A 22,641-nucleotide genomic window follows, 5' to 3' on the forward strand; every position below is an offset into this window, starting at 1 on the left:
CCAATAGCAGCGAGCGGGGGGCGTGTCCTCAGGCGCGGCCACGCGCCCTCTCCGCCGCTCGTGGAGGCGCTGGGCGTGGCCTCCCCTCTCCCTCCAATCAGCGGCGGGGCGGGGCGGGGCCTGCCTCAGCCTCGGCCAATGAGCGGCGGCGGGGGCGTGGCGCGCGCGGGGTCTGGCGGAGCGGCGCTCGGGGCGGGCAGAGGCCGCCGCTCCCCCCCCGGCGCCGGTCGCGGCCCGTCCCGGCCCCGCCATGGCCGCCCCCCGTCCCGGCCCCGCCATGGCCGCCCCCCGTCCCGGCCCCGCCATGGCCGCCCCCCCCCGCCTCGGCATCCAGATGCTGCTGGAGGCCGCCGAGTTCCTGGAGCGGCGGGAGCGAGGTACCCCCCGCGCCGCCCCCCCCCCCCCCCCCCGGTGCCGCCGGTGCCCCCGGCCGGGCCCCGCGGTGACCCGCGCCCGCCGTTGTGTCTCCCGCAGAAGCCGAGCACGGTTACGCCTCGCTGTGGCCCGGCGGGAAGGACGGCGAGGCCCCGCGGCGCCGCGCCAAGGCCCGGAGGAGCGGCGGCGGCGGCAGGTGACGGCAGCACCGGGCGGGGCGGGGGGGACCGGCCCGAAGGGGCCCGGCCGTGGTGGGGCCCGGCCGGGGCAGCTCCGGCACCGCGCGGCCCGGCCCGGTGAGCCCCCGCTGTCACCGGGCGGGGGTGGGTGACGGGCCCGGTGAGGCCGCTGTTCCTGGGCCTCCGGCCGGGCCGGGCTCACCGGGTGATGGGGCCCCGCTGTCACCGGGTGTGCGACAGGGCCGGGGGGACCCTCCTGTCATGGCGCTGCCCGGTCTGTGCCGAGGTCCCTCTGTCCCCAGGTGTGTGACAGGCCCGGGGGCTCCTGTCCCCAGCTGTCACCGGGCCCGGGGCCGGGCCGGGCTGACTCCCCGGGCTCCGGTAGGGCCCCCCCGCCGTCGCTGGGGGTGTCACAAGGCCGGGGGCCCCCGCCGTCCCCAGGTGTCGGCGGACAGGGAGCTCCTGCTGTCCCTGGGGGTGTGGCGGGCCCGGGTGGGGCTCCGCTGTCACCAAAGTCCACCTGTCAGCGGGTGTGACACCGAGCGTGGCACCTTTCTGTGCCTGGGTGGCCGGCCCGAGAGCTGCTGCTGTCACAGCCCCGGCAGGGCAGGAGGGGCCCCTCGTGTCCCCTCGTGTCCCCTCGTGTCCCCTCGTGTCCCCTCGTGTCCCCTCCTGAGCTGCCCACCCGGAGCCTCCCCTGACCCCTCCGCGGCCGTTCCCCGCTGCTCTTAAATCCCGCACCACCTCTGCTGCCGGCCGGGGTCGGCTCCCAGCGCCCGGGCCGAGTTCCAGGAGCGAGCCCCACAGCCCGGAGCCTTTACTGCATCCCTCCAGCCGCTGGGATCCCCGGCTGCTGCCGGCCAGGGCCGGCTGCAGGGCGTGTGCCCGGCCCGGGGGGCGCCCTGGGGGGCAGCAGCTCCGTCCCCCCGCGTCCCCGGGCGCCAGGGAGGGGCCAGGTGCTGGTGGCCCACGCCTGTCACCCTTTTCCTGCTCGGGAGCGCTCCCGTCTGCGCGACGCCACCGCCGCCGACCTTTGGCAGCTGCCGGGACGGAGCCGCCTGCGTTTGTGGTTCCCGTGTGCCCCGGGGCCGGGGCTCCCGAGCCCCTCGGGGGGCAGAATCGAACGGGCTCCAGGGGAAGGCGGGGCTTTGTCCTGCCCGGACACGCTCCGGGTTTCCTTCTGGGAAGGTTTGGTTCGCTTCGGGCCAGTCTGTTGCGGTTTTCAGGAATAAAAAGCGCGTTCCGGAGGGAGAGCTGGTGATCAGCTGAGGTTCAGGCTGCTGGGAGTCCGAGCCAGTGGCTCTGTGGGCATGAGATCGCTCGGGAGAGGATGTGGGAGGCACAGATGTGGCAGCTCCACCTGCCCCGGGGTGAAGCTGCCATCCCCTCTGTCCCTGTGTATTTACCCCAGAATTTAAATCCATCCATTCATTCATTATTTTTTTTCTCTAAATATTGGTGATGGCGAATGCAAGTCCGGAAGAGAAAACAACCCTTCCGGGAAGGATCCAGGCAGAAAAGATGATGGATTTGTAGTTCAGGATTGTGGAGGTGATGGGAGCTTCACCCCTGTCTCTCCCTGTGCTCAGCAGGTGTCTGGATAATTTAGAATCCAGGGAAAAGCTCGTAAAGCTGCAGCCTCTTGGTAAAGGGCTGGGTGTGAAACTTGCAGATTTACCCGGGGAGAAACTGAAGGGAGGCACTGCCCAGGAGCCGAGGAGCTGAGCCCTTCCAGGGCTCAGGACAATCCCCCTGCAGTGGGAAGTGTCCCTGCTGGGATAGGACATTGCTGGGGACCTGGGCGATGTGGCCAAAATGCCGGCAGAGCCACTGGAGCAGGGAGATCCATCAGGAAAGGGACCTCGGAGAGCATCTCCCACTGCTGTGGTGGTGACATCCCTGGTTTTCCCTTCAGTGACATCCCTGGTTTTCCCTTCAGTGACATCCCTGGTTTTCCCTTTGGTGACATCCCTGGTTTTCCCTTCGGTGACATCCCTGGTTTTCCCTTTGGTGACATTCCTGGTTTTCCCTTTGGTGATATTTTTGGTTTTCCCTTCAGTGACATCCCTGGTTTTCCCTTTGGTGATATTTTTGGTTTTCCCTTCGGTGACATTCCTGGTTTTCCCTTTGGTGATATTTTTGGTTTTCCCTTCGGTGACATTCCTGGTTTTCCCTTCGGTGACATCCCTGGTTTTTCCAGCACTCCCAGATCCCGTGGGGCCATCCCAGTAGACATCCTCATCCCAGCAGCCCCTGGGTTATTCCCACATTTAAGTTTTCAGGCACATTAACAGCATTTTTTTCCAAATTGGAGTGGAGCTTCTTGAGGCCTCGGGAGGTTTTAGGGAGTCCGTGGGCAGGGAAGCAGCTCTTCCCTGAGCACCATTCCTGGGAATGTGGCCTCCTGTGGCTTCCTCCTGGATTTCAGTGGAGGGAAAATCAGTCCTAGCTTGTGTTCTGCGCCTGTTCCCAGCTCCGTGGAAGCTGGGAGCTTCAGGGGGATCTCTTGTGGGTTTAATGTGTTTGGGGTCTCCTCCAGAGCTGCTCCGTGCTGTTGGACACAGGGAAGGCTTTTTCCAGTTTATGTTCCTGGGTTGAGGGACAGGCTGCTGATCCCAATCCCAGCTCTGAAACTCGGCTGTCTGGTTCGAAATCCCATTTCATGGTTTTCCTGACCCTTTTAGTGCCACTTACCCGGCTGCATCCCACCACTCACCATCCCTGGAAGCCCCCCGGGTCTGCAGCTTTTCCAGGGAGCCTTTGCTAATTCCCACATGTTAATCCCAACTCTTAATCCCTAATCAGCCAGAGGAATTAATAACTTCTTCCTTCTTTTCCAGGTCGACACACAATGAGATGGAAAAGAACAGGTGAGTGCCAGAGGTTGTCAGGAGCCGGGCTGGGGGGAATTACTGCTTCTCCAGGGGTGTTCCACCACCCTGAGCTGGCTTGGGAGGGAGGGAATGGGATAAAGGACACCAAGGATTAAAGCATTCCCTGGCCCTGGTTGTTGGGAATGGCATCCATCTCCACAGCCCTGCTTATTCAGGAAAATTATCTTTTCACAGGCTCATCTTTGAGCCAGTTTGGGATTTATCCCGGGTAAATCCCACTTTTTTTTTGCCTGTGTTGCCATCCCGAGGCCCTTTGGGTGAGGAAATCCCTGTTGACTCCCAGCATATCCCAAACAAGACCAGCAGGTCATTGCAAAATCCCTTTGGAGCTGCCCGGGATGGGGCGGTTCAGGGATGGGTGTTACAACCCCTTCCCAAGGATCTGACCTACATGTTGGGATTGGGAATGGACCCGGGGAAACTGGGATGTGCTGGGAGCACCCCTGCTTTTTTCAGCCGAAGGAGGGATTTCCTCGAGGAGCTGGAGCCTCCCTCCTGCACTGACCTGTTAAAGCAGAGAAAACCCAGATGTTACAGGAAGAGGGAGGATCCCTGGAGCACAGCCAGTGCCCCTGCAGGGATCTGCATTTTTTGTATCCAAAACCACCCTGTTCCCACTAAAAACAGGGAAAGGAAGCACTCCCAAGGGATTTGCAGCTGGGTGTTAGCCTGGGCAGCTTCAGCTGTCAGCAGGAGCCTCACAGCACTCCTGAGATGGAAGAGAATGACCAAAAGTGGATATTCTCACCCAGAATCCCGAGGTCATTGGCATCTCCTTGCCTGGGATCGCCCCAGCAGCCCGGGGTGCCGGCAGGGTTTATCCAGGAGGTTTTCCCGAGCCATCCTTTTGCCTGGCTGCCGTTCTCTCCCAGTTTCTGGAAGCCCGCGGAGGCTGGGGAGGCTCCTGGTCGGGTTTAGCTCCCAGCACCCCGTTTTCCCACAGCAGTGGGGTGGGAATGCCTTCCAGGAAGCTGAGCCAGCTGTGTGCTCCCGTTGCAGGCGTGCCCAGCTCCGGCTGTGCCTGGAGAGGCTGAAGGGGCTGGTGCCGCTGGGCGCGGCGGCCGGGCGGCACACCACGCTCAGCCTCCTCACCAGGGCCAGGCTCCACATCCAGGTGAGCCCAAAATCGGGGTCCAGCTCCGGGCTGGGAGCTGAGAACAGCATCCCAGCATGGGGCATGTGCTGGGAGAGTGCTGGGTTGGGCTGGGATAACTGGGAGAGCACTGGGATCGTGACTGGATAATGGGGGCGGCGCTGGGATGGGGCTGGGGTGACTGGGGGAGCTCTGAATCGAGCTGGGATGGCTGGGAGGGTTGGAATCCCTACGGCTCCACATCCCAAACGTGCTGGGGATGGGAGCCCTCGGGAGCCGGCGGTGGCTGCGCCGGGGTGCATTGGGTGGGAATGGCGGGTGGCTCCGAGGGAATTCCGGGCTCAGGGTGCTGGGAACCCCAGGTGGCTCTGAGGGAATCCCAGGCTCAGGGTGCTGGGAACCCCGGGTGGCTCCGAGGGAATCCCGGGCTCAGGGTGCTGGGAACCCCGGGTGGCTCCGAGGGAATCCCGGGCTCAGGGTGCTGGGAACCCCGGGTGGCTCCGAGGGAATCCCGGGTGGTTCTGAGGGAATCCCGGGCTCAGGGTGCCGCATTCTGGGTGGCTCCGAGGGAATCCCGGGTGGCTCTGAGGGAATGCCGGGCTCAGGGTGCCATGTTCTGGGTGGTTCTGAGGGAATGCCGGGCTCAGGGTGCCGTGTTCTGGGTGGTTCCGAGGGAATGCCAGGCTCAGGGTGCCATGTCCCGGGTGGTTCTGAGGGAATGCCGGGCTCAGGGTGCCGTGTCCTGGGTGGTTCTGAGGGAATGCCGGGCTCAGGGTGCCGTGTCCTGGGTGGTTCTGAGGGAATGCCAGGCTCAGGGTGCCGTGTCCTGGGTGGTTCTGAGGGAATGCCAGGCTCAGGGTGCCGTGTCCTGGGTGGTTCTGAGGGAATGCCAGGCTCAGGGTGCCGCGTTCTGGGTGGCTCCGAGGGAATGCCAGGCTCAGGGTGCCGTGTCCCGGGTGGTTCTGAGGGAATGCCAGGCTCAGGGTGCCGTGTCCCGGGTGGTTCTGAGGGAATGCCAGGCTCAGGGTGCCGTGTCCCGGGTGGCTCCGAGGGAATGCCGGGCTCAGGGTGCTGTGTCCTGGGTGGTTCTGAGGGAATGCCGGGCTCAGGGTGCCGTGTTCTGGGTGGCTCTGAGGGAATGCTGGGCTCAGGGTGCCATGTCTCCTGCAGAAGCTGGAGGACCAGGAGCGCCGGGCCCTGCACCAGATCGAGCAGCTGCAGCGGGAGCAGCGGCACCTCCAGCGGCAGCTGGAAAAGCTGGGAATGGAGCGGGTCAGGATAGACAGCATCGGCTCCAGCCTCTCCTCCGAGCGCTCCGACTCGGACCAAGGTGAGAGCCCGCGCTGGGGCACGGCCGGCGGGAGGCCTGGCCCTGCCGGAGCCCCAACCGCTCCCGTTCCCGTTCCCCCGGCAGAAGAGATGGATGTGGATGTGGAGAGCACGGACGACCTCCCGGCCGACCTGGACTGGAGCAGCAGCAGCCCCAGCGACTCGGACGAGCGCGGCAGCCTCCAGAGCCTGGGCAGCGACGAGGGATATTCCAGCTCCGGCGGGACCAGGGCCAAGCTGGCGAGCAGCCGGAAGCTTCCCGTCGGGATTTAGGGGGCGCGTGCCCCGCCGCGGCCCCGGCCCCTCGGGATCCCGTTAGCCAGCACACCGACCCCGCCAGCATTCCCCGCACGGAGCCGCCCGCGCGTCCCGCCGGCCCGGCTGCTCCCGGGGCTCCGTCTGCACCGGCCCGGCTCCCGTGCCCGGCTCCCGTGCCCGGCCCTGCCTTCCAAAGCGCCCGGGAATACCCCGGCAATAACAGCGACCTCAGGAGCCTGCCCTGGGCTCTTCCCCAGGCTGTCACTGCCCGGTATTCCCCATCTTCCGCACCTTCGGGTGGCCACGTCACGTTGCCGATCCTCCGGAGCCGGAGAGCTGAGAGCGTTGGGAGCGGATCCGGAGAGAGAGCCGGTGCTTTGTGGAGTTTCCATCCGTGGCAGAGCTGGGAGCACGGAGCACAGGGATCAGCCTCAGTCGGGGCTCCCTTCCCCCGACTCTAAATATTCAGGGACCCCATCCCAGCCCCCCTGGAGCATGCCTGGCTGGGGATGTCCCACCTCCTGGAATGTGGCTCGGCCTTCCAGACTCCTGGAATCCCCTTCCCACGCTTCTAGTCTCGGGGACAGTTTCTTCTACCTCGGAGGGAGCCCAGGGCCTCTCTCCACCCCTTCAGCACAAAGATGATGCCTCTGCTCAGCAATAACCCCGCGGCACCCCCCGGTCCCCCCGGGATCGTTCAGGCTCCTGGAAGGTTCCCGAAGCCACCCCAGGGAGGGAAGCCCGGGGGCCAGGGGGGTTCCCGGCCGCGGTGCGGATTCGTTTCCCAGTGCACTGCAGGGAGCATTCCCTCCACTTCCCGCTTTTGGAGATGCTCTGGGAATGCTGACATGTCGAGAGCTCTGCTTCCAGCGCCTTCCTTTTCCCCTCGAGCCGCTCCGAGGGCTTTTCCAGCCCGTGGAGCCGGCAAGGAGCCCTCCCAGGCTCTTCCCGGCGCTGGGATAAAACCCTGCCCCTCTGCCTGTCAGGAAATGCGGGTGCTGAAAGGCATCGAGAAGCTCCATGGAGTGCAAGGGGATGAGCAGCAGGAGACTCCAGTGCTTTTTCCTTTCCCCTTTCCCTTCCTTTTTTCTTTCCCTTTTTTTTCCCCTTTTCCTTTCCTCCTTACCCCTTTCCCCCTTTCCTTTTCTTGTTTCTCTTTTCTCCTTCTCCTCCCTCTTTTCCTTTCCTTCTTTCTCCCTTTTCTCTTCCCCTTTCCCCCTTTCTCATTTTCCCCCTTTCCTTCCCTTTTTAACACCCCCATCCCATTCCTGGCTCACATGGGGAAGTGGGAAGCCACCCACAGGCCCCACAAGTTGCCCATTTCCCAGGTTCTGGCTCTTTTTTTCCATTTGCTGGCTCATAAGAGGGAAAAAAAAAAAAAAAACCAAACCCAAACCACAAGGAATTTTCCTTTGAAGCTGCTGGAATTTTCCACCCTCTGGCATGGTCACAGACCGTGGGCACCTGAGCTCAACCCCCCGCGCCGTCCAAAAGAGGGGAAAAAAGGCAAAAAGATGGAAAGCAGAGAAAAAGAGGAATACCAGTCCCTGGGGGCCATGGCTCAGGTGGCTTTTGCCTCCACCTGGGGAATCCCAGCAGAACCCTCTGGGCAGGAGATTCCCAGCGTTGGGAAGGCCCTTCCAGAGGTACAAATCGTTGACTTTTGCTTGGTTTTGGACATTCTGAAGGTTTGGCCTCAGCTCACATGAGGGGTTTTGGCAGGTTTGTGCCTTTCTGAGTTCCCAATGCTTTTTTTTTTCCCTTTTTCCCCGTCCTGTCCCAGCCTGACCCTTCCCAGCCCTTTGCACTGCCGGGCTGTGCTCCGGGAACCCCAAAACGCTGCACTAACCCGGAATCCCCGGGTCCCCTGTGGTGGTGCCAGCCTTTTCCTGGAATTCACTGATCCACCAGCATTCCTATGAAATAAGCTGCAGGAAGGACTTTTTTATAGGTTGTGACAAAAAAAAAAAAAAAATCCAGGGAGCGGGGGGAGTCGGATCGGGGCACAGATGGTGGGAACCAAAAACTCCCATTTTTGGGCTGTTTTCCTTTCTTTTTCCTTAGGGAAGGCAGATCCCGAACCGCCAGCTCCCGGGAAGCACCAAAACGTTTGTTTCATCCTTCATGTTTCCAGCGGAGCCACCCCATCTCCACTCAAGCTTCCCTTTATTATTCTGGGGGACACCTCTTATTTGTGCTTTTTCCGTCATTTTTTCTGTTCTTTTTGCTTCCCAAGCAGTGGCTCCAGCCCAGCCTGGCTCCGCTGGGCAGCTGGGAGCGGACACGGATCCATTTCCAGCCGTTCCTGCTGTAAATATCCAAAAATCCCATTGCAGGGCTGAACCCCCGTGTCAAGCCAATAGAATGGTGCTTTTTTTTTTTTTTTTGGTTTTGGTTCGTTTGTTTTAATTTTTTTTTTTTTTTTTAGGAATTCCGTGTTTTAGGAGATCTTTGCTGTGTCCATGGATATTTCTGTCTTGTTTGATTGTTAGGAAATAAATTATTTCGTTACGAAAGAGCCGGAATTGCCGCGGGAGGGGAGGGGACGGGGGTGGAACCGGAGGGACAAGGACAGGGCAGCCCCCAGGGTGAGAGGGTGGCACCGGGGGGGTACACAGGGCGACAGAGGGGCACGGGGCCACCTGGGACCCAGCCCCGTGGCACACCTGGGGCAGGTGCCCCACCCGTGGGGCCACACCTGCCCTGAGGGCCCTCGAGTGCCAAGTGGGGTGACGGTGGTGCCCAGGGAGGGACCTGCCGGGAAGGGCAGCGGGGAGGGGACAGGGGGCACAGGCAGGGGGGTGGCACAAGGCTGGGGGAGGGGCAGGGCAGGGGGGGATTGGGGACTCTGGGGGAGGTGGGACGTGAGTGGGAGGGCAGGGAGGGGACACGGGGGACATGGGGGACACGGGGGACACAGGGGACATGGGGGATATGGGGGACTTGAGGGACACAGGAACAAGGGAGGACAAGAGGGTTTGGAGCCATGGGGATTTTGGGGGGACACGGGGACACAGGGGACATGGGGGACATGGGGAACATGGGGGACACAGGAACAAGGGAGGACAAGAGGGTTTGGAGCCATGGGGACATTGGGGATTTTGGGGGGACACGGGGACACAGGGGACATGAGGGACACGGGGGACACGGGGGACACCGGGGACATGGGAAACTTGGGGAATTTGGGGAAGATGGGGGACACAGGGGACACGGGGAACATGGGGGACACAGGGGACACGAGGGACACAGGAACAAGGGAGGACAAGAGGGTTTGGAGGCATGGGGATTTTGGGGATTTTGGGGGGACATGGGGACACAGGAGACATGGGGGACATGAGGGACACAGGGGACACAGGGGATATGAGGGACATGGGAAACTTGGGGAATATGGGGAACATGGGGGACATGGGGGACACCGGGGACACGGGGGACATGAGGGACACGGGGGACATGGGGAACACCGGGGACATGGGAAACTTGGGGAATATGGGGAACATGGGGGACACGGGGGACACAGGGGACATGAGGGATACCGGGGACATGGGGGACTTGAGGGACACAGGAACAAGGGAGGACAAGAGGGTTTGGAGCCATGGGGACATTGGGGATTTTGGGGGGACACAGGGGGACATGAAGGAACAGGGGAGCAGAGGGGGCTGGGGGGACTGGAGGGTGACAGGAGGGACACGGGGGGACCAGTGGGGCGTGGGACTGTGGGGGCACGAAGGGGACGCGGCAGAGGGGAGGGAGACGGTGATGTGGGGGGACATGGGGGGCTGAGGGGATGTGGGGGGATGGGGGACAGGGAGGAGCGCAGGGGACCCCAGCGCGAGCCCCAGTGGGAGCACGGGGACAGCAGCGGGGACTCGGCGGGGACTCGGGGACATTACCAGGGACCCCGGCTGGGGACGGGGCTGCGGGGACGCGGGCGTGGGGCCAGCGGCAGGGCGGGGACGGCGGGGGGTGGCGGGCCCCGCGGTGTCCGCGTGGGTGCGACACACCTGTCCCCGTGAGCGGGCACGGCCCCGCGGCCACAGCCCGCCGGCGGGGCTTTAAGAGGCGGCGGGCTCGGCCCTGCCCGCACCGGCCCCGTCCTCGGCCCGCGCCCCCGCCATGGCCCTGCCACTGCCGCTGCTCCTCGCCCTGCTCGGGACCACCCCAGGTAGGGCCCGTGCGCCCCCAGAGCCGGGCACCGCCAGAGCCGGGTGTCCCCAGAGCCGGGTGTCCCCAGAGCCGGGTGTCCCCAGAGCTGGGCACCCCCAGAGCCGGGTGTCCCCAGAGCCGGGTGTCCCCAAAGCTGGGCACCCCCAGAGCCGGGTGTCCCCAGAGCCGGGTGTCCCCAGAGCTGGGCACCCCCAGAGCCGGGCGTCCCCAGAGCCGGGTGTCCCCAGAGCCAGGTGTCCCCAGAGCCGGGTGTCCCCAGAGCCGGGCACCCCCAGAGCCGGGTGTCCCCAGAGCTGGGCGCCCCCAGAGCCGGGCACCCCCAGAGCCAGGTGTCCCCAGAGCCGGGCACCCCCAGAGCTGGGCACCCCCAGAGCCGGGCACCCCCAGAGCTGGGCACCCCCAGAGCCGGGCACCCCCAGAGCCGGGTGTCCCCAGAGCTGGGCACCCCCAGAGCTGGGCACCCCCAGAGCCGGGTGTCCCCAGAGCCGGGCACCCCCAGAGCCAGGTGTCCCCAGAGCTGGGCACCCCCAGAGCCAGGTGTCCCCAGAGCCGGGTGTCTCCAGAGCCAGGTGTCCCCAGAGCTGGGCACCCCCAGAGCCGGGTGTCCCCAGAGCTGGGCACCCCCAGAGCTGGGCACCCCCAGAGCCGGGTACCCCCAGAGCTGGGCACCCCCAGAGCCGGGTGTCCCCAGAGCCGGGTGTCCCCAGAGCTGGGCACCCCCAGAGCCGGGTGTCCCCAGAGCCGGGCGTCCCCAGAGCCGGGTGTCCCCAGAGCCGGGTACCCCCAGAGCTGGGCACCCCCAGAGCCGGGTGTCCCCAGAGCTGGGCACCCCCAGAGCCGGGTGTCCCCAGAGCCGGGTGTCCCCAGAGCTGGGCACCCCCAAAGCTGGGCACCCCCAGAGCCGGGTGTCCCCAGAGCTGGGCACCCCCAGAGCCGGGCACCCCCAGAGCCGGGTGTCCCCAGAGCCGGGTGTCCCCAGAGCCGGGTGTCCCCAAAGCCGGGTGTCCCCAGAGCCGGTGCCCCCCTCAAGGACCCTGTGCTGAAGTGACGGGGGCACAGACGCCTGGCAAGGGGGGAAGGGGGCCCTTGGGTGGGGGTCCGGAGCCCTGGGACCCCTCCTGGGGTATGGGATGGGGTATGGGGGTGTCACTGGGGGGGTCCCTTCCACCCCCCATGAGGGCGGGAGTGGGGTTTGGGGGTGCTGTGTGGGTAGAGGTGGGGTCACAGCGCCAGGGCCCCCGGGATGGGGTGTTGGAGCGGGAGGGTTCGCTGAGGGGGTCCCCCCACGAGGGCGGGTGTTGGGGTGGGGTGACTTGAGGGGGGTGTACTGGGGGGGTCCTGGGTTGCCAGGTCCCCCCGGCCGGGTGCTGACAGTGGCCACAGGTTTGGGGGCGCCGGAGGGGGGCTGTGGGGTGCCCCCCTCTGCCTGGTGCCAGGACTGGGTGACGGCGCTGCGCTGCGGGGCCCTGGGGCGCTGCCCCCACCTCACCCGGGGACCCCCCGACATGGTGAGAGACCCCCCGTGTCCCCATCACCCCTCTAATGTCCCTCCACCCTCCCCTCTGTCCCTGAGCCCCCTGTGTGCCCCCAGAACCCCACAGGGGTCCCAGAACTCCCTCCACAGTCCCACCCCAACATGTCCCCATTCCTCCATGTCCCCGTGTCCCACCTCCCAAATTCCCCGTGCCACATGCCCGTGTCCTCACGCTCCCCATGTCCCTGTCCTCCCCTGTTGCCATGTCCCACTCCCCTCTGTCCCCGTGTCCCCATGTCCCCGCTGTGCTCTCCTGCAGGACACCTGTGCCATGTGCCAGCAGGTCCTGGACTTCCTCCGCCAAATCTCCAACGAATCGGCCTTGGAGGTGCCACTGGGGTGGGGGACAGGTGCCACTGGGGGTGTCACCGTGGGGGCCATGGGCACAGGTGCCACTGGGTGTCACCGTGGTGGCCAGCAAGTGCCACGCAGGGAGGTGCCACTGGGAGTGGCCCTGCGGCTGATGAGGTGGTGGCTGCCACTCAGGGTGCCACGGTCACAGATGCCACCGTGGTGGAGCGCGTCACTGCGGGTGCTGGGATGGCGGGTGAGGTGGTGGCAGGTGTCAGCGGGTGCCATGGTGGTGAGGTGACAGGATGGAGGCCATCGCGTGTGGTGCCGCAGGTGCCGTGCCACAGGCACCACCCGTGGGCACCCGCAGTGACAGGGGTGGCTGGGGTGTGGGGGTGGGGAGCACAGCAGTGGTGGCTGTCACGGTGGGTGTCACTGTGGGTGTCACTGCGGGTGTCACGGTGGGTGTCACAGTGGGTGTCAGTGTGGGTGTCAGTGCGGGTGTCATTGTGGGTGTCACTGTGGGTTCACAGTGGGTGTCACTGCGGGTGTCACGGTGGGTGTCAGTGTGGGTGTCACTGCGGGTGTCACTGCGGGTGTCACTGCGGGTGTCAGTGTGGGTGTCAGTGTGGGTGTCAGTGTGGGTGTCACTGTGGGTTCACAGTGGGTGTCACAGTGGGTGTCAGTGTGGGTGTCACTGCGGGTTCACAGTGGGTGTCACTGCGGGTGTCACTGCGGGTTCACAGTGGGTGTCACTGCGGGTGTCACTGCGGGTGTCAGTGTGGGTGTCACTGCGGATGTCACTGCGGGTGTCACTGCAGGTGTCAGTGTGGGTGTCACTGCAGATGTCACGGTGGGTGTCACTGGGGGTGTCACTGCGGGTGTCACTGTCACTGTCGGTGCCCTGGTGCAGGTGGTGCTAGATCAGGTGGTGGGGCTTGTGTGCCCGCATCTCCCCGTTGTGGAGACCCTGTGCAAGAACCTGGCTCAGTGGCTTGTCCATCAGCTCCTCCAGGACATCCAGCACCTCGTGAGTGGCACTGGGGCACACACGAGGGGCTCTGGGGACACTGTGGCCCCCAGGGACATGCGGGGGCAGCGGGCACAGCAGGGCATCCAGGGCCACCCCGGGCTCTGGGGGACACGCGGCTCACGCTGTGCCGCCCCGCAGAAGCCCCATGAGGTCTGTGCCAAGCTGAAGCTGTGTCCTGGAGAGCCCGGGGCCGCGCTGGCCGTGCCCGTCCTTGAGGCGCCCGGCAGCCACCTGCAGGTACGGGGACACGGGGACAGCGGGGGTGGGTGGTGGTGGCCCTGCGGGGGCCACGGTGCTGGGGGGACACAGCCACGTAGTGTCCCCAGCACCGCTGCAGTGTCCCCTCTCCCACTGCAGTGTCCCCAGCACCGCTGCAGCGTCCCCAGCACCGCTGCAGCGTCCCCTCTCCCACTGCAGTGTCCCCAGCACCGCTGCAGTGTCCCCAGCACCTCTGCAGTGTCCCCTCTCCCACTGCAGTGTCCCCTCTCCCACTGCAGTGACCCCAGCACCGCTGCAGTGTCCCCAGCACCATTGCAGTGTCCCCAGTACCAGCTGGGGTGTCCCCAGCACCGCTGCAGTGTCCCCTCTCCCACTGCAGTGTCCCCAGCACCACTGCAGTGTCCCCAGCACCGTTGCAGTGTCCCCAGTACCATTGCAGTGTCCCCTCTCCCACTGCAGTGTCCCCAGCACCATTGCAGTGTCCCCAGTACCATTGCAGTGTCCCCAGCATCGCTGCTGTGTCCCCAGCACCGCTGCAGTGTCCCCTCTCCCGCAGGGCTCCGGGCTGTCCCCGAAGGCGCTGCCGCTGCCGCTGCCGCTGTGCTGGCTGTGCCGCTCGCTGGTGGCGCGGGCCGAGGCCGCTGTCCCCGTGGGCTCGGTGGCCACGGCGGTGGCCGGGCTGTGCCGGGCGCTGCCGCTGCCGGTGGCCGGGGCTTGCCAGTGCCTGGCCGAGCGCTACGCGGCCCTGGCGCTCGAGGGGCTGCTGGGCCGCCTGGGCCCCCGCCTGCTCTGCCGCCTGTTCCTCGCCTGCCACAGCGGGGACAACGGGGACAACGGGGACAACGAGCACGTGGGGACGCTGCCGCCGCCCTGGGTGCTGGAGGCCATCGTGGTGCGGCTGGCAGAGTGTGTCAGGGAGGAGGTGAGGGGGGACACGAGGCGGACACGAAGAGGACGGCCGGGGGGATGGTCCCCAGGAGGTGACAGGGCACCCCAGGGTCACACGACACTGAGGGGACGTGTCCGGGAGCGTCACGGCCCCGAGGACGCGTCGCTGAGTGCCGTGGTCCCCGGGAGCCAGGCCAGGGACACAAATGCCGCTGCAGCCCCAGAGGGACACATCCTGGGTGTCACAGTGCGTGGGGACACGCCCTGGGCTCTCACAGCCCTGTCACCCCTGGGGACAGTCAGGTCCCCAGTCAGTGCCACCTTCCCTCCAGAGGACACTGCCAGAGCGCACAAGGCACAGCCCGGGGGAGGGGGCTTCGGGGGTCCTGGGGGTGTCCCCACCCTCGGGGGGGCCCCTCACGCCTGTGTCCCCCCCCAGGACCCCAAAGGTGTCGGTGTCCCTGCGCTGTCCCTGTCCCTGGGCCCCTGTGCCCTGGGCCCCATCTTCTGGTGCTCGGGCCCGGAGGCCGCCCGGCGCTGCCAGGTGAGTGGGGACTCGGGGGACGCGGGGGACGCGGGGGGCTGCCACCCCCTGCCCCTCCAGCTGACCCCCGGGCCCCTTGCAGGCCCTGCAGCACTGCCAGGAGCACGTCTGGCTGTAGGGGGGCACCAGGACCCCCCAGCTTTCCCCAATAAAGCTTGCACGCAGCTCTGCCTCAGCGTTTTGGGGTTTCGGGGCCTGATGGGGGCTGGGGGCTCAGGGGTGCTGGGAGGCGTCGCGGGGAGCAGCAGAACCCACAAAGCCCCCCCCCAAACCCAAAGAAGAGAAGAGGTGAAAATGAGTTACAAAAATAGTGGGTGGCATTTACTGGGGTACACACACCTCCAGGGGGGACTGGGGGTGTCCTCAGGTGGGCTATGGGTGTCCCTGCGAGTCTCTGGGTGTCCGTGGGGGAGCTCGGGGTGCTCCTAAAGGGGTCTCAGGGTACCCCCAGGGGGCTGGGGATACCCCCGAGGGGGAGCTGGGGTGTCCCCAAGGGGGTTTCTGGGTGTCCCCAAGGGTCTCAGGCGCCTTGTTGGTTCGTCTCATCCTCCTCACGTCGCTTCCAGATCTGCAGGAGAGCAGGAGGGGGTTGGGGGGGCACAGGAGATGTTTGGGGGTGTCAGGGGACATTCAGGGGGCGTCATGGGACGTTCTGGGGGTACCCCCTGTCCCCCCTCACCTGGATGTAGGCCTCGGACAGGGTGATCATCTGGGGCAGGATGTCAGTCACCTGCAGGTCCTGCAGCTCGTACCACTTGCCTGTGCCCTGCCGGGACCCGGGAGGGGTCAGGGAGACTCAGGGGGGTCCCCGTGGCCCCCCGAGCCCCCCGGGGAGGGGACACTCACGTGGTGCAGGACGTGGATGCGGTAGGAGCCCTCCGAGGGCTTCCCGTCGTGCACGATGTTGGCGATGAGGTCGTAGGTGGTGTGGGAGTGCGCGGCCTGCACCTCCTCCGACAGGTATTCCCGCAGGTCCACGTTCCTGGGGACCCCACGGCACCCTCAGACCCCTCCCCGGGGCTTCCGAGTCCCTCCTGGACTGCTGCAATCCCCCCCAGCTGCCCACAGCACCCCCTCACGTATCCACATCCCCCTCCCAGATGTTACGAACTCCCCGACACCCCCAGGTGCCCAGGAATGCCCTCCAGGTGCCTTCAAACCCCTTTTTGATGCCTAAAAACCACTCAAAGCCCACCTGGATGCCTACGAAGCCCCCCCTCCCCAGACGCCCACTTACCACCCTAGACACCTTCAAATCCCTGGACACTTCTAGTCCCCTGGCCCAGGTGCTTCCAAAGCCCCCCCAGATACCCCCAGTCTCCTCTCAGACACTTTTAACCCTGTCCAGAAGCCCCCCAGCCCCCTCCCCACGGCTCACGTGATGGGGAAGTTGACGATGGTGGGGTTCTTCTCCACGAAGAAGTTGTTCTTGGTGAAGCGCTTGATGCAGAAGATGAGGTAGGGGGGCAGGCGCGTCAGCTGGAACCGCTTCAGGAAGTTCTCCTTGTAGGTCTTGTACTCCTTCTCGGTGCTGCCGTTGAACTTGGCCAGGATGCTGAACAGGGGCACCTGGGGGATGATGAGCTGCTCCTTCTCGTCCTTGTAGAGCGGCGCCGTGGGCAGGTCCAGGGTCAGGTACAGGAACGTGGACTCCACCATGCGCTCCTGGTACTCGCTGTTCTGCAGCAGCTGCGCCTTCTCCTCGGCGGGCTGGGGGCATCCCGCCACACCCCGTGGGGCACGTCAGCCCCGTGGGGCACAAAGCCCCGCTGGATCCACCACGGCCCAACCAGACCCAACACCCCCCAATGGGCCAAACATCCCCCCCTGGATCCATCACACCCAGCTGGATCAATCACACCCCGATGGATCCATCACACCCCAACCAGACCCAACACCCCCCAATGGATCAAACATCCCCCCCTGGATCCACCACCCCCTGGATCAATCACACCCCGATGGATCCAAAACACCCCAACCAGACCCAACACCCCCCAATGGGCCAAACACCCCCCCTGGTTCCATCACACCCAGCTGGATCCATCACACCCAGCTGGATCCATCACACCCAGCTGGATCCATCACCCCCACTGCACCCTGCCACCACTCATTTGACCCTGCCACCCCCACCGGACCCTAACACTCTTCTGTTGTACTCAAAGACCCCCCCACCAAACCCCAACACCCCCCTTCCCTCATCTGACCCCATCACACGCCTCATCTGACCCAAACTCCCTGTCAGAACCCCACCACTCCCAAACCACCCCCCAGCAGACCCCACCACCCCCCATCTGACCCCGACACCCCTTTTCCTGACCCTGCATTCCCACTGTACCCCAGTTCCCCAAGCCCCCCCCCAGATCCCGATGGACACTGGCACCCAACACCCCTCACCGCACCCCAACACGCCCCATTCCCCCAGTCCCACCAGGTCAGGGTGTGGCAGCTTCTTGGTGAAGATGCGCATGGAGCCCTGGAACACGTCGGTGACGATGGCTGGGGGGGACAAGGGGGGCTCAGCGGGGGGACAGCGGCCCCCGAGGGCCCCCCAGAACCTCCCCCCACTCACTCTTCTTCTTCCTCTTGGTGCCGCCCAGCGCCGCGTGCAGCGCGTTCAGGAACCAGGACAGGAACTCCACCCCATCCCCTGCAACAGCAGAGCTGGAGCTGAGCCTGGAGCCTGCTGTGGCCCCGAACAGAGCCCCCAAACCAGCCCTGCACCCCAAATCCAGAGCCCCAGCCCCGCATCCCGAATCCACAGCCTCCAAACCCAGCCCTGCACCCCAAATCCAGAGCCCCAGCCCCGCACCCCGAATCCACAGCCTCCAAACCAGCCCTGCACCCCAAATCCAGAGCCCCAGCCCCGCATCCCGAATCCACAGCCTCCAAACCAGCCCTGCACCCCAAATCCAGAGCCCCAGCCCCGCATCCCGAATCCACAGCCTCCAAACCCAGCCCTGCACCCTGAATCGAGCCTCCAAACCAGCCCTGCACCCCCAAATCCAGAGCCCCCAGACCCAGCCCTGCACCCCCAGACCCAGCCCGGCACCCCCGCATCCAGAGCCCCCAGAACCAGCCCTGCACCCCGAATCCACAGCCTCCAAACCCAGCCCTGCACCCTGAATCAAGTCCCCAAACCCAGCCCTGCACCCCCGTATCCAGAGCCCCCAGCCCCAGCCCTGCACCCCGAATCCACAGCCCCCCAGGCCCAGCTCTTCCCCTCAAACCCAGCTTTGCCCGCCAGCCCTGTCCCCCCAAAGCCCACCCTGCTTGGTGATCTGGAAGTTCTTCTTGCTGCAGAGCACCACGGCCTGCAGCATCTCGTGGGGCGACACGTGTGCCTTGAAGTTCCGGGGGTTCCAGAGCTTCCTCATGAGCTCCCCGAAGCGCTGCACCAGCAGGAACATGATGTCCCCGGGCGGGCGCTGGATGCGCCGGTAGTTCTCCTCCTCCAGGAAGTAATTCCTCAGGGGAGGCACGTTGGACAGGGCCTGGGGACGGAGCAGGGGGGATTCAGCCCCGGGACCCCCACGGGGGGGGACCTGGGGGGGCTTTGGGGCAGAGCCTGCGCTGCCATGGGTGGGGAATCCCGGGAATCCCAGCCATGGGTGGGGGATCGCCACAAGCCCCCGTGGGTGGGGAAGCCTGGAAAGGATCCAGAGGTGGGGATGAACACCCCACAGAGGGGCTTGGGGGGTTGATGGGGGGCTTTCACCCTGAAAGGCCAGCTGCACCCCCCAGGTGCAACGCCTGTAGAAGAGAAGGTGGGATCCACCCTCAGGACCCCCAGCGTGGGCTTTTAGGAGGATTTCAGAGGGAATTCAGCCCAAAATGAAGGCAGCATCCCCCACGTGCACATGATGTGGGAAAAGAGGGGGGACTCATCCCTGAGAGCGCCAGAGCGGGATTTTGGGAGGGTTTCAGCCCAGAATGAAGCCTGCACACCCTCACAGTGTACAGCCCACGGGAGACAAGGTCGACTCCTCCCTGTCAGACCCACAGTGATGTTCTGGGGGGGTTCACCCCAAAAGGAAGCCCTAACCCAGGTGTCACCTGGAGCACAGCGTTGGCGTAGTCGTTGGCCTTGATGTTGTTGAGCCCCACGATGCCAGGCAGGTACGTGGTGCCATCGTAGGCCCGGGACAGCTTGGCCTGTTTGTCCAGGTGGGCGATGTGCTGGGCTGTGAAGGTGGGCTTGAGCACGTACTGTGGGGAGAGAGACCCTTAGAGCTGGGGGACCCCAACCCGAAAACCTCAGAGCTGGGGGACCCCAACCCAAAACCCTCAGAGCTGGGGGACCCCAACCTGAACCCCTCAGAGCCGGGGGACCCCAACCTGAACCCCTCAGAGCCGGGGGACCCCAACCCGAATCCCTCAGAGCTGGGGGATCCCAACCTGAACCCCTCAGAGCTGGGGGACCCCAACCTGAACCCCTCAGAGCCGGGGGACCCCAACCCGAACCCCTCAGAGCTGGGGGACCCCAACCTGAACCCCTCAGAGCTGGGGGACCCCAACCCGAAACCCTCAGAGCTGGGGGACCCCAACCCAAGACCCTCAGAGCTGGGGGACCCCAACCTGAACCCCTCAGAGCTGGGGGACCCCAACCTGAACCCCTCAGACCTGGGTAGATCCCCACCCAAACCCCTCAGATCAGGGTAGATCCCAACCCAAACCCCTCGGATGGGGGTAGATCCCAACCCGAACCCCTCGGATCTGGGTAGATCCCAACCCAAACCCCTCAGACCTGGGTAGATCCCCACCCAAACCCCTCGGATCAGGGTAGATCCCAACCCAAACCCCTCGGATCGGGGTAGATCCCAACCCAAACCCCTCGGATCGGGGTAGATCCCAACCCAAACCCCTCAGATCGGGGTAGATCCCCACCCAAACCCCTCGGATCAGGGTAGATCCCCACCCAAACCCCTCGGATCGGGGTAGATCCCAAGCCGAACCCCTCGGATCTGGGGGAGGTGCCAGCCCAGCCGCAGCCCCGGGGACCCCCAGGTGCCCCCGCACCGTGATGTCCTCGAGGGAGGAGTCGATGATCTCGTAGTTGTCGGGCAGGCAGTAGAACTTGAGCGTGTGCAGGTTGAGGAACACGTGGTGGCTCAGCTGCACGCTGTGGATGTAGGCGTGCGACTTCAGCCCGCGGCCTGTCGGGGGGACACGGGCACCAGGGATGGCACCGAGCGCCGTGCCAGAGGCACGGGCCACACAAAGGATCCCCGGGCACATACGGGGGGCTGTGCCCGCTGCAGGGTCCCCGAGCTCCCCCAGCAGCCACCCTGGCTGTCCCCACGGTGTCCCTCCCCAGGCATCCTCTTTGTACCCCTTGACAGCAGCCTGTCCCCGGCTGTCCCCTGTCCCCGGCTGTCCCCTGTCCCCGGCTGTCCCCAGAAACATCCCAGACCCCCTGTGCCCCACCCCAGTCCCTGGGTGTCCCCCTCACCGCCACCCCTTTCCCCAAGTGTCCCTCACAGCAGCACTGGGGTGTCCCCCATCACTCCTGGCTGTCCCCTGGCTGTCCCCCATCATTCCTGACTGTCCCCCATCACCCCTGGGTGTCCCCCATCACCCCTGGCTGTCCCCCATCATTCCTGACTGTCCCCCATCACCCCTGGCTGTCCCCCATCACCCCTGGCTGTCCCCCATCATTCCTGACTGTCCCCCATCACCCCTGGCTGTCCCCCATCACCCCTGGCTGTCCCCCATCATTCCTGACTGTCCCCCATCACTCCTGGCTGTCCCCAGCAGTGTCCCCCATCACCCCTGGCTGTCCCCCATCACTCCTGGCTGTCCCCCATCATTCCTGGCTGTCCCCCATCACCCCTGGCTGTCCCCCATCACCCCTGGCTGTCCCCAGCAGTGTCCCCCATCACCCCTGGCTGTCCCCTGGCTGTCCCCCATCACCCCTGGCTGTCCCCAGCAGTGTCCCCCATCACTCCTGGCTGTCCCCAGCAGTGTCCCCCATCACTCCTGGCTGTCCCGCATCACTCCTGGCTGTCCCCTGGCTGTCCCCCATCACCCCTGGGTGTCCCCCATCACCCCTGGCTGTCCCCCATCACTCCTGGCTGTCCCCTGGCTGTCCCCCATCACCCCTGGCTGTCCCCCATCACCCCTGGCTGTCCCCTGGCTGTCCCCCATCACCCCTGGCTGTCCCCTGGCTGTCCCGCATCACCCCTGGCTGTCCCCAGCAGTGTCCCCCATCACTCCTGGCTGTCCCGCATCACTCCTGGCTGTCCCCAGCAGTGTCCCCCATCACCCCTGGCTGTCCCCCATCACTCCTGGGTGTTCCCTGGCTGTCCCTCATCACTCCTGGCTGTCCCCCATCACTCCTGGCTGTCCCCCATCACCCCTGGCTGTCCCCAGCAGTGTCCCCCATCACCCCTGGGTGTCCCCCATCACCCCTGGCTGTCCCCTGGCTGTCCCCCATCACCCCTGGCTGTCCCCCATCACTCCTGGCTGTCCCCTGGCTGTCCCCCATCACTCCTGGCTGTCCCCCATCACCCCTGGCTGTCCCCAGCAGTGTCCCCCATCACTCCTGGCTGTCCCCTGGCCGTCCCTGCTGTCCCCAAGCCCCAGCAGCCCTGGGGAGGGTCTCACCCTGGAAGTACTTCCCGCAGACGAGGCAGGCGTAGACGTTGATGTGGGACAGGGAGATGGAGCAGAGCTTCTCAAAGTCGAAGTCCAGGACACTCCTGGGGGGACAGCGGTGTCACGGGGCTGGGGGGCAGCTGGGGGGTCCCCCAGGGGCAGGGGCACCCCCAGACAGGCCCGTCACCCACTTGTTGATGGTGTCCAGGTAGGGGCAGTGCCGGCTGCGCTGGTCCTCGGGGTCGAAGCGCCCGTAGCGCACTGCGGGGGTGGGAGGGTGTGAAAAGGGGGGCACAGGGACCCCAAAGCACGAGAATGATCCCCCCACAGCCACCCCCGCCCTGACACCTCCCGGGGCTGAGCCCAGCTGCCTCCCAACCCTGCCCAGAGCCGAGCTCAGGGCCCCAGGACCAGCCCTGGTGACCCGCCGGTCCCAGAACCCCCCAGAAACACCAGAACCCCCCCAGAAACCCCACTGCCACCCCAGACACCCCCCAGACACGCCAGAACACCCCCAGAAACCCCACTGCCACCCCAGAACCCCCCCAGAAACCCCACTGCCACCCCAGACACCCCAGAAACCCCAGAACCCCCCGAGAGACCCCAGAACCCCCCCAGAAACCCCCAGACACCCCAGAACCCCCCCAGAAACCCCACTGCCACACCAGACACCCCCCCAGACACCCCAGACACCCCCCAGACACCCCAGAACCCCCCCAGAAACCCCCCCGACACCCCAGAACCCCCCAGACACCCCAGAACACCCCCAGAACCCCCCAGACAGCCCAGAACCCCCCAGAACCCGCAGACACTCCCCGTGTCCCCCCACACCCCCGTGTCCCCTCAGCTCCTCCCGGTCCCCACCGGCGGGCTCGGGCTCAGGGTCGGAGTCTCCATCCGGCTCCCGCTCCCGCTTCACCCGCACGGCCGCGGCGGTGCCGGCGCTGCCGGAGCTCCCCCAGACGCCGCTGCCGGTACCGCTGCCGGTGCCCGGTTCCCGCTTGACGCGCGCGAGATCCACCGGCAGCGCCTCCGCCGCCTCCCGCCGCGCGCGCTCCCGCTCCGCGTCCCGCCGGCCCCGCGGCCGCTCGCCGTCGGCGTCGCGGCGGCTGCGGGAGGAGCCGCGGGCGGGGGCGGCGGCGGAGGCCCCGCGGGGCTCCCGGGGGTCGCGGGGGTCGCGGTCCCGCCTCCCGCGGCTCGACATGGCGGCGGCGCGGGCCGGGCTCAAAGCGTCAGCCTCGCCCTG

The 22,641-nt window shown here is 65.7% G+C and overlaps 3 protein-coding genes across 5 annotated transcripts; 2 read left to right on the plus strand and 1 right to left on the minus strand.

Annotated features, from left to right (window-relative positions):
* The first annotated feature begins 140 nt into the window (after window positions 1-140).
* Window positions 141-8,077, plus strand: MXD1 (MAX dimerization protein 1). 3 transcript variants are annotated; one of them, XM_068174503.1, is made up of 6 exons: window positions 145-377; window positions 475-571; window positions 3,395-3,424; window positions 4,448-4,562; window positions 5,712-5,871; window positions 5,959-8,077. In XM_068174503.1, exons 1-6 carry the CDS (start codon window positions 251-253, stop codon window positions 6,141-6,143), a joined length of 714 nt encoding a protein of 237 aa, XP_068030604.1. In that variant the 5' UTR covers window positions 145-250; the 3' UTR covers window positions 6,144-8,077. The 3 variants fall into 3 exon arrangements, with proteins under 3 accessions (XP_068030602.1, XP_068030604.1, XP_068030603.1); XM_068174502.1 differs by having other exon boundaries at window positions 156-377; window positions 5,956-8,077; XM_068174501.1 differs by having other exon boundaries at window positions 141-377; window positions 5,712-8,077.
* Window positions 8,078-10,173: 2,096 nt separating this feature from the next.
* On the plus strand, window positions 10,174-14,971 carry SFTPB (surfactant protein B). Its single transcript, XM_068174334.1, has 7 exons — window positions 10,174-10,290; window positions 11,676-11,800; window positions 12,086-12,154; window positions 13,289-13,387; window positions 13,926-14,291; window positions 14,697-14,801; window positions 14,884-14,971. The coding sequence occupies exons 1-7, from the start codon at window positions 10,242-10,244 to the stop codon at window positions 14,917-14,919; spliced, it is 849 nt and encodes a 282-aa protein (XP_068030435.1). The 5' UTR covers window positions 10,174-10,241; the 3' UTR covers window positions 14,920-14,971.
* Window positions 14,972-15,096: 125 nt separating this feature from the next.
* Window positions 15,097-22,599, minus strand: USP39 (ubiquitin specific peptidase 39). The gene is made up of 12 exons (XM_068174333.1): window positions 22,260-22,599; window positions 21,587-21,656; window positions 21,405-21,499; window positions 19,818-19,954; window positions 18,855-19,007; window positions 18,067-18,292; window positions 17,371-17,448; window positions 17,230-17,297; window positions 16,180-16,511; window positions 15,648-15,783; window positions 15,481-15,567; window positions 15,097-15,369 (listed from the first exon to the last, which is right to left on the minus strand). Exons 1-12 carry the CDS (start codon window positions 22,597-22,599, stop codon window positions 15,322-15,324), a joined length of 1,770 nt encoding a protein of 589 aa, XP_068030434.1. The 3' UTR covers window positions 15,097-15,321.
* Window positions 22,600-22,641: the final 42 nt, after the last annotated feature.

Source organism: Anomalospiza imberbis, chromosome 28 (assembly GCF_031753505.1).
Source record: "Anomalospiza imberbis isolate Cuckoo-Finch-1a 21T00152 chromosome 28, ASM3175350v1, whole genome shotgun sequence".
In the NCBI taxonomy this organism is placed as follows: Eukaryota; Metazoa; Chordata; class Aves; order Passeriformes; family Viduidae; genus Anomalospiza; species Anomalospiza imberbis.

Excerpts from the sequence above, each read along its gene's own strand:
- MXD1 (XM_068174501.1), top strand. The coding sequence starts at position 251 with ATGGCCGCCCCCCGTCCCGGCCCCGCCATGGCCGCCCCCCGTCCCGGC. Across the intron at positions 378-474 it reads CCTGGAGCGGCGGGAGCGAG|AAGCCGAGCACGGTTACGCC; the intron begins GTACCCCCCGCG and ends TGTCTCCCGCAG. Across the intron at positions 572-3,394 it reads AGGAGCGGCGGCGGCGGCAG|GTCGACACACAATGAGATGG; the intron begins GTGACGGCAGCA and ends CTTCTTTTCCAG.
- SFTPB (XM_068174334.1), top strand. The coding sequence starts at position 10,242 with ATGGCCCTGCCACTGCCGCTGCTCCTCGCCCTGCTCGGGACCACCCCA. Across the intron at positions 11,801-12,085 it reads CCCGGGGACCCCCCGACATG|GACACCTGTGCCATGTGCCA; the intron begins GTGAGAGACCCC and ends GCTCTCCTGCAG. Across the intron at positions 14,292-14,696 it reads CAGAGTGTGTCAGGGAGGAG|GACCCCAAAGGTGTCGGTGT; the intron begins GTGAGGGGGGAC and ends GTCCCCCCCCAG.
- USP39 (XM_068174333.1), bottom strand. The coding sequence starts at position 22,599 with ATGTCGAGCCGCGGGAGGCGGGACCGCGACCCCCGCGACCCCCGGGAG. Across the intron at positions 21,657-22,259 it reads CCCTGAGCCCGAGCCCGCCG|TGCGCTACGGGCGCTTCGAC; the intron begins GTGGGGACCGGG and ends CCACCCCCGCAG. Across the intron at positions 19,955-21,404 it reads CTGCGGGAAGTACTTCCAGG|GCCGCGGGCTGAAGTCGCAC; the intron begins GTGAGACCCTCC and ends TCCCCCCGACAG.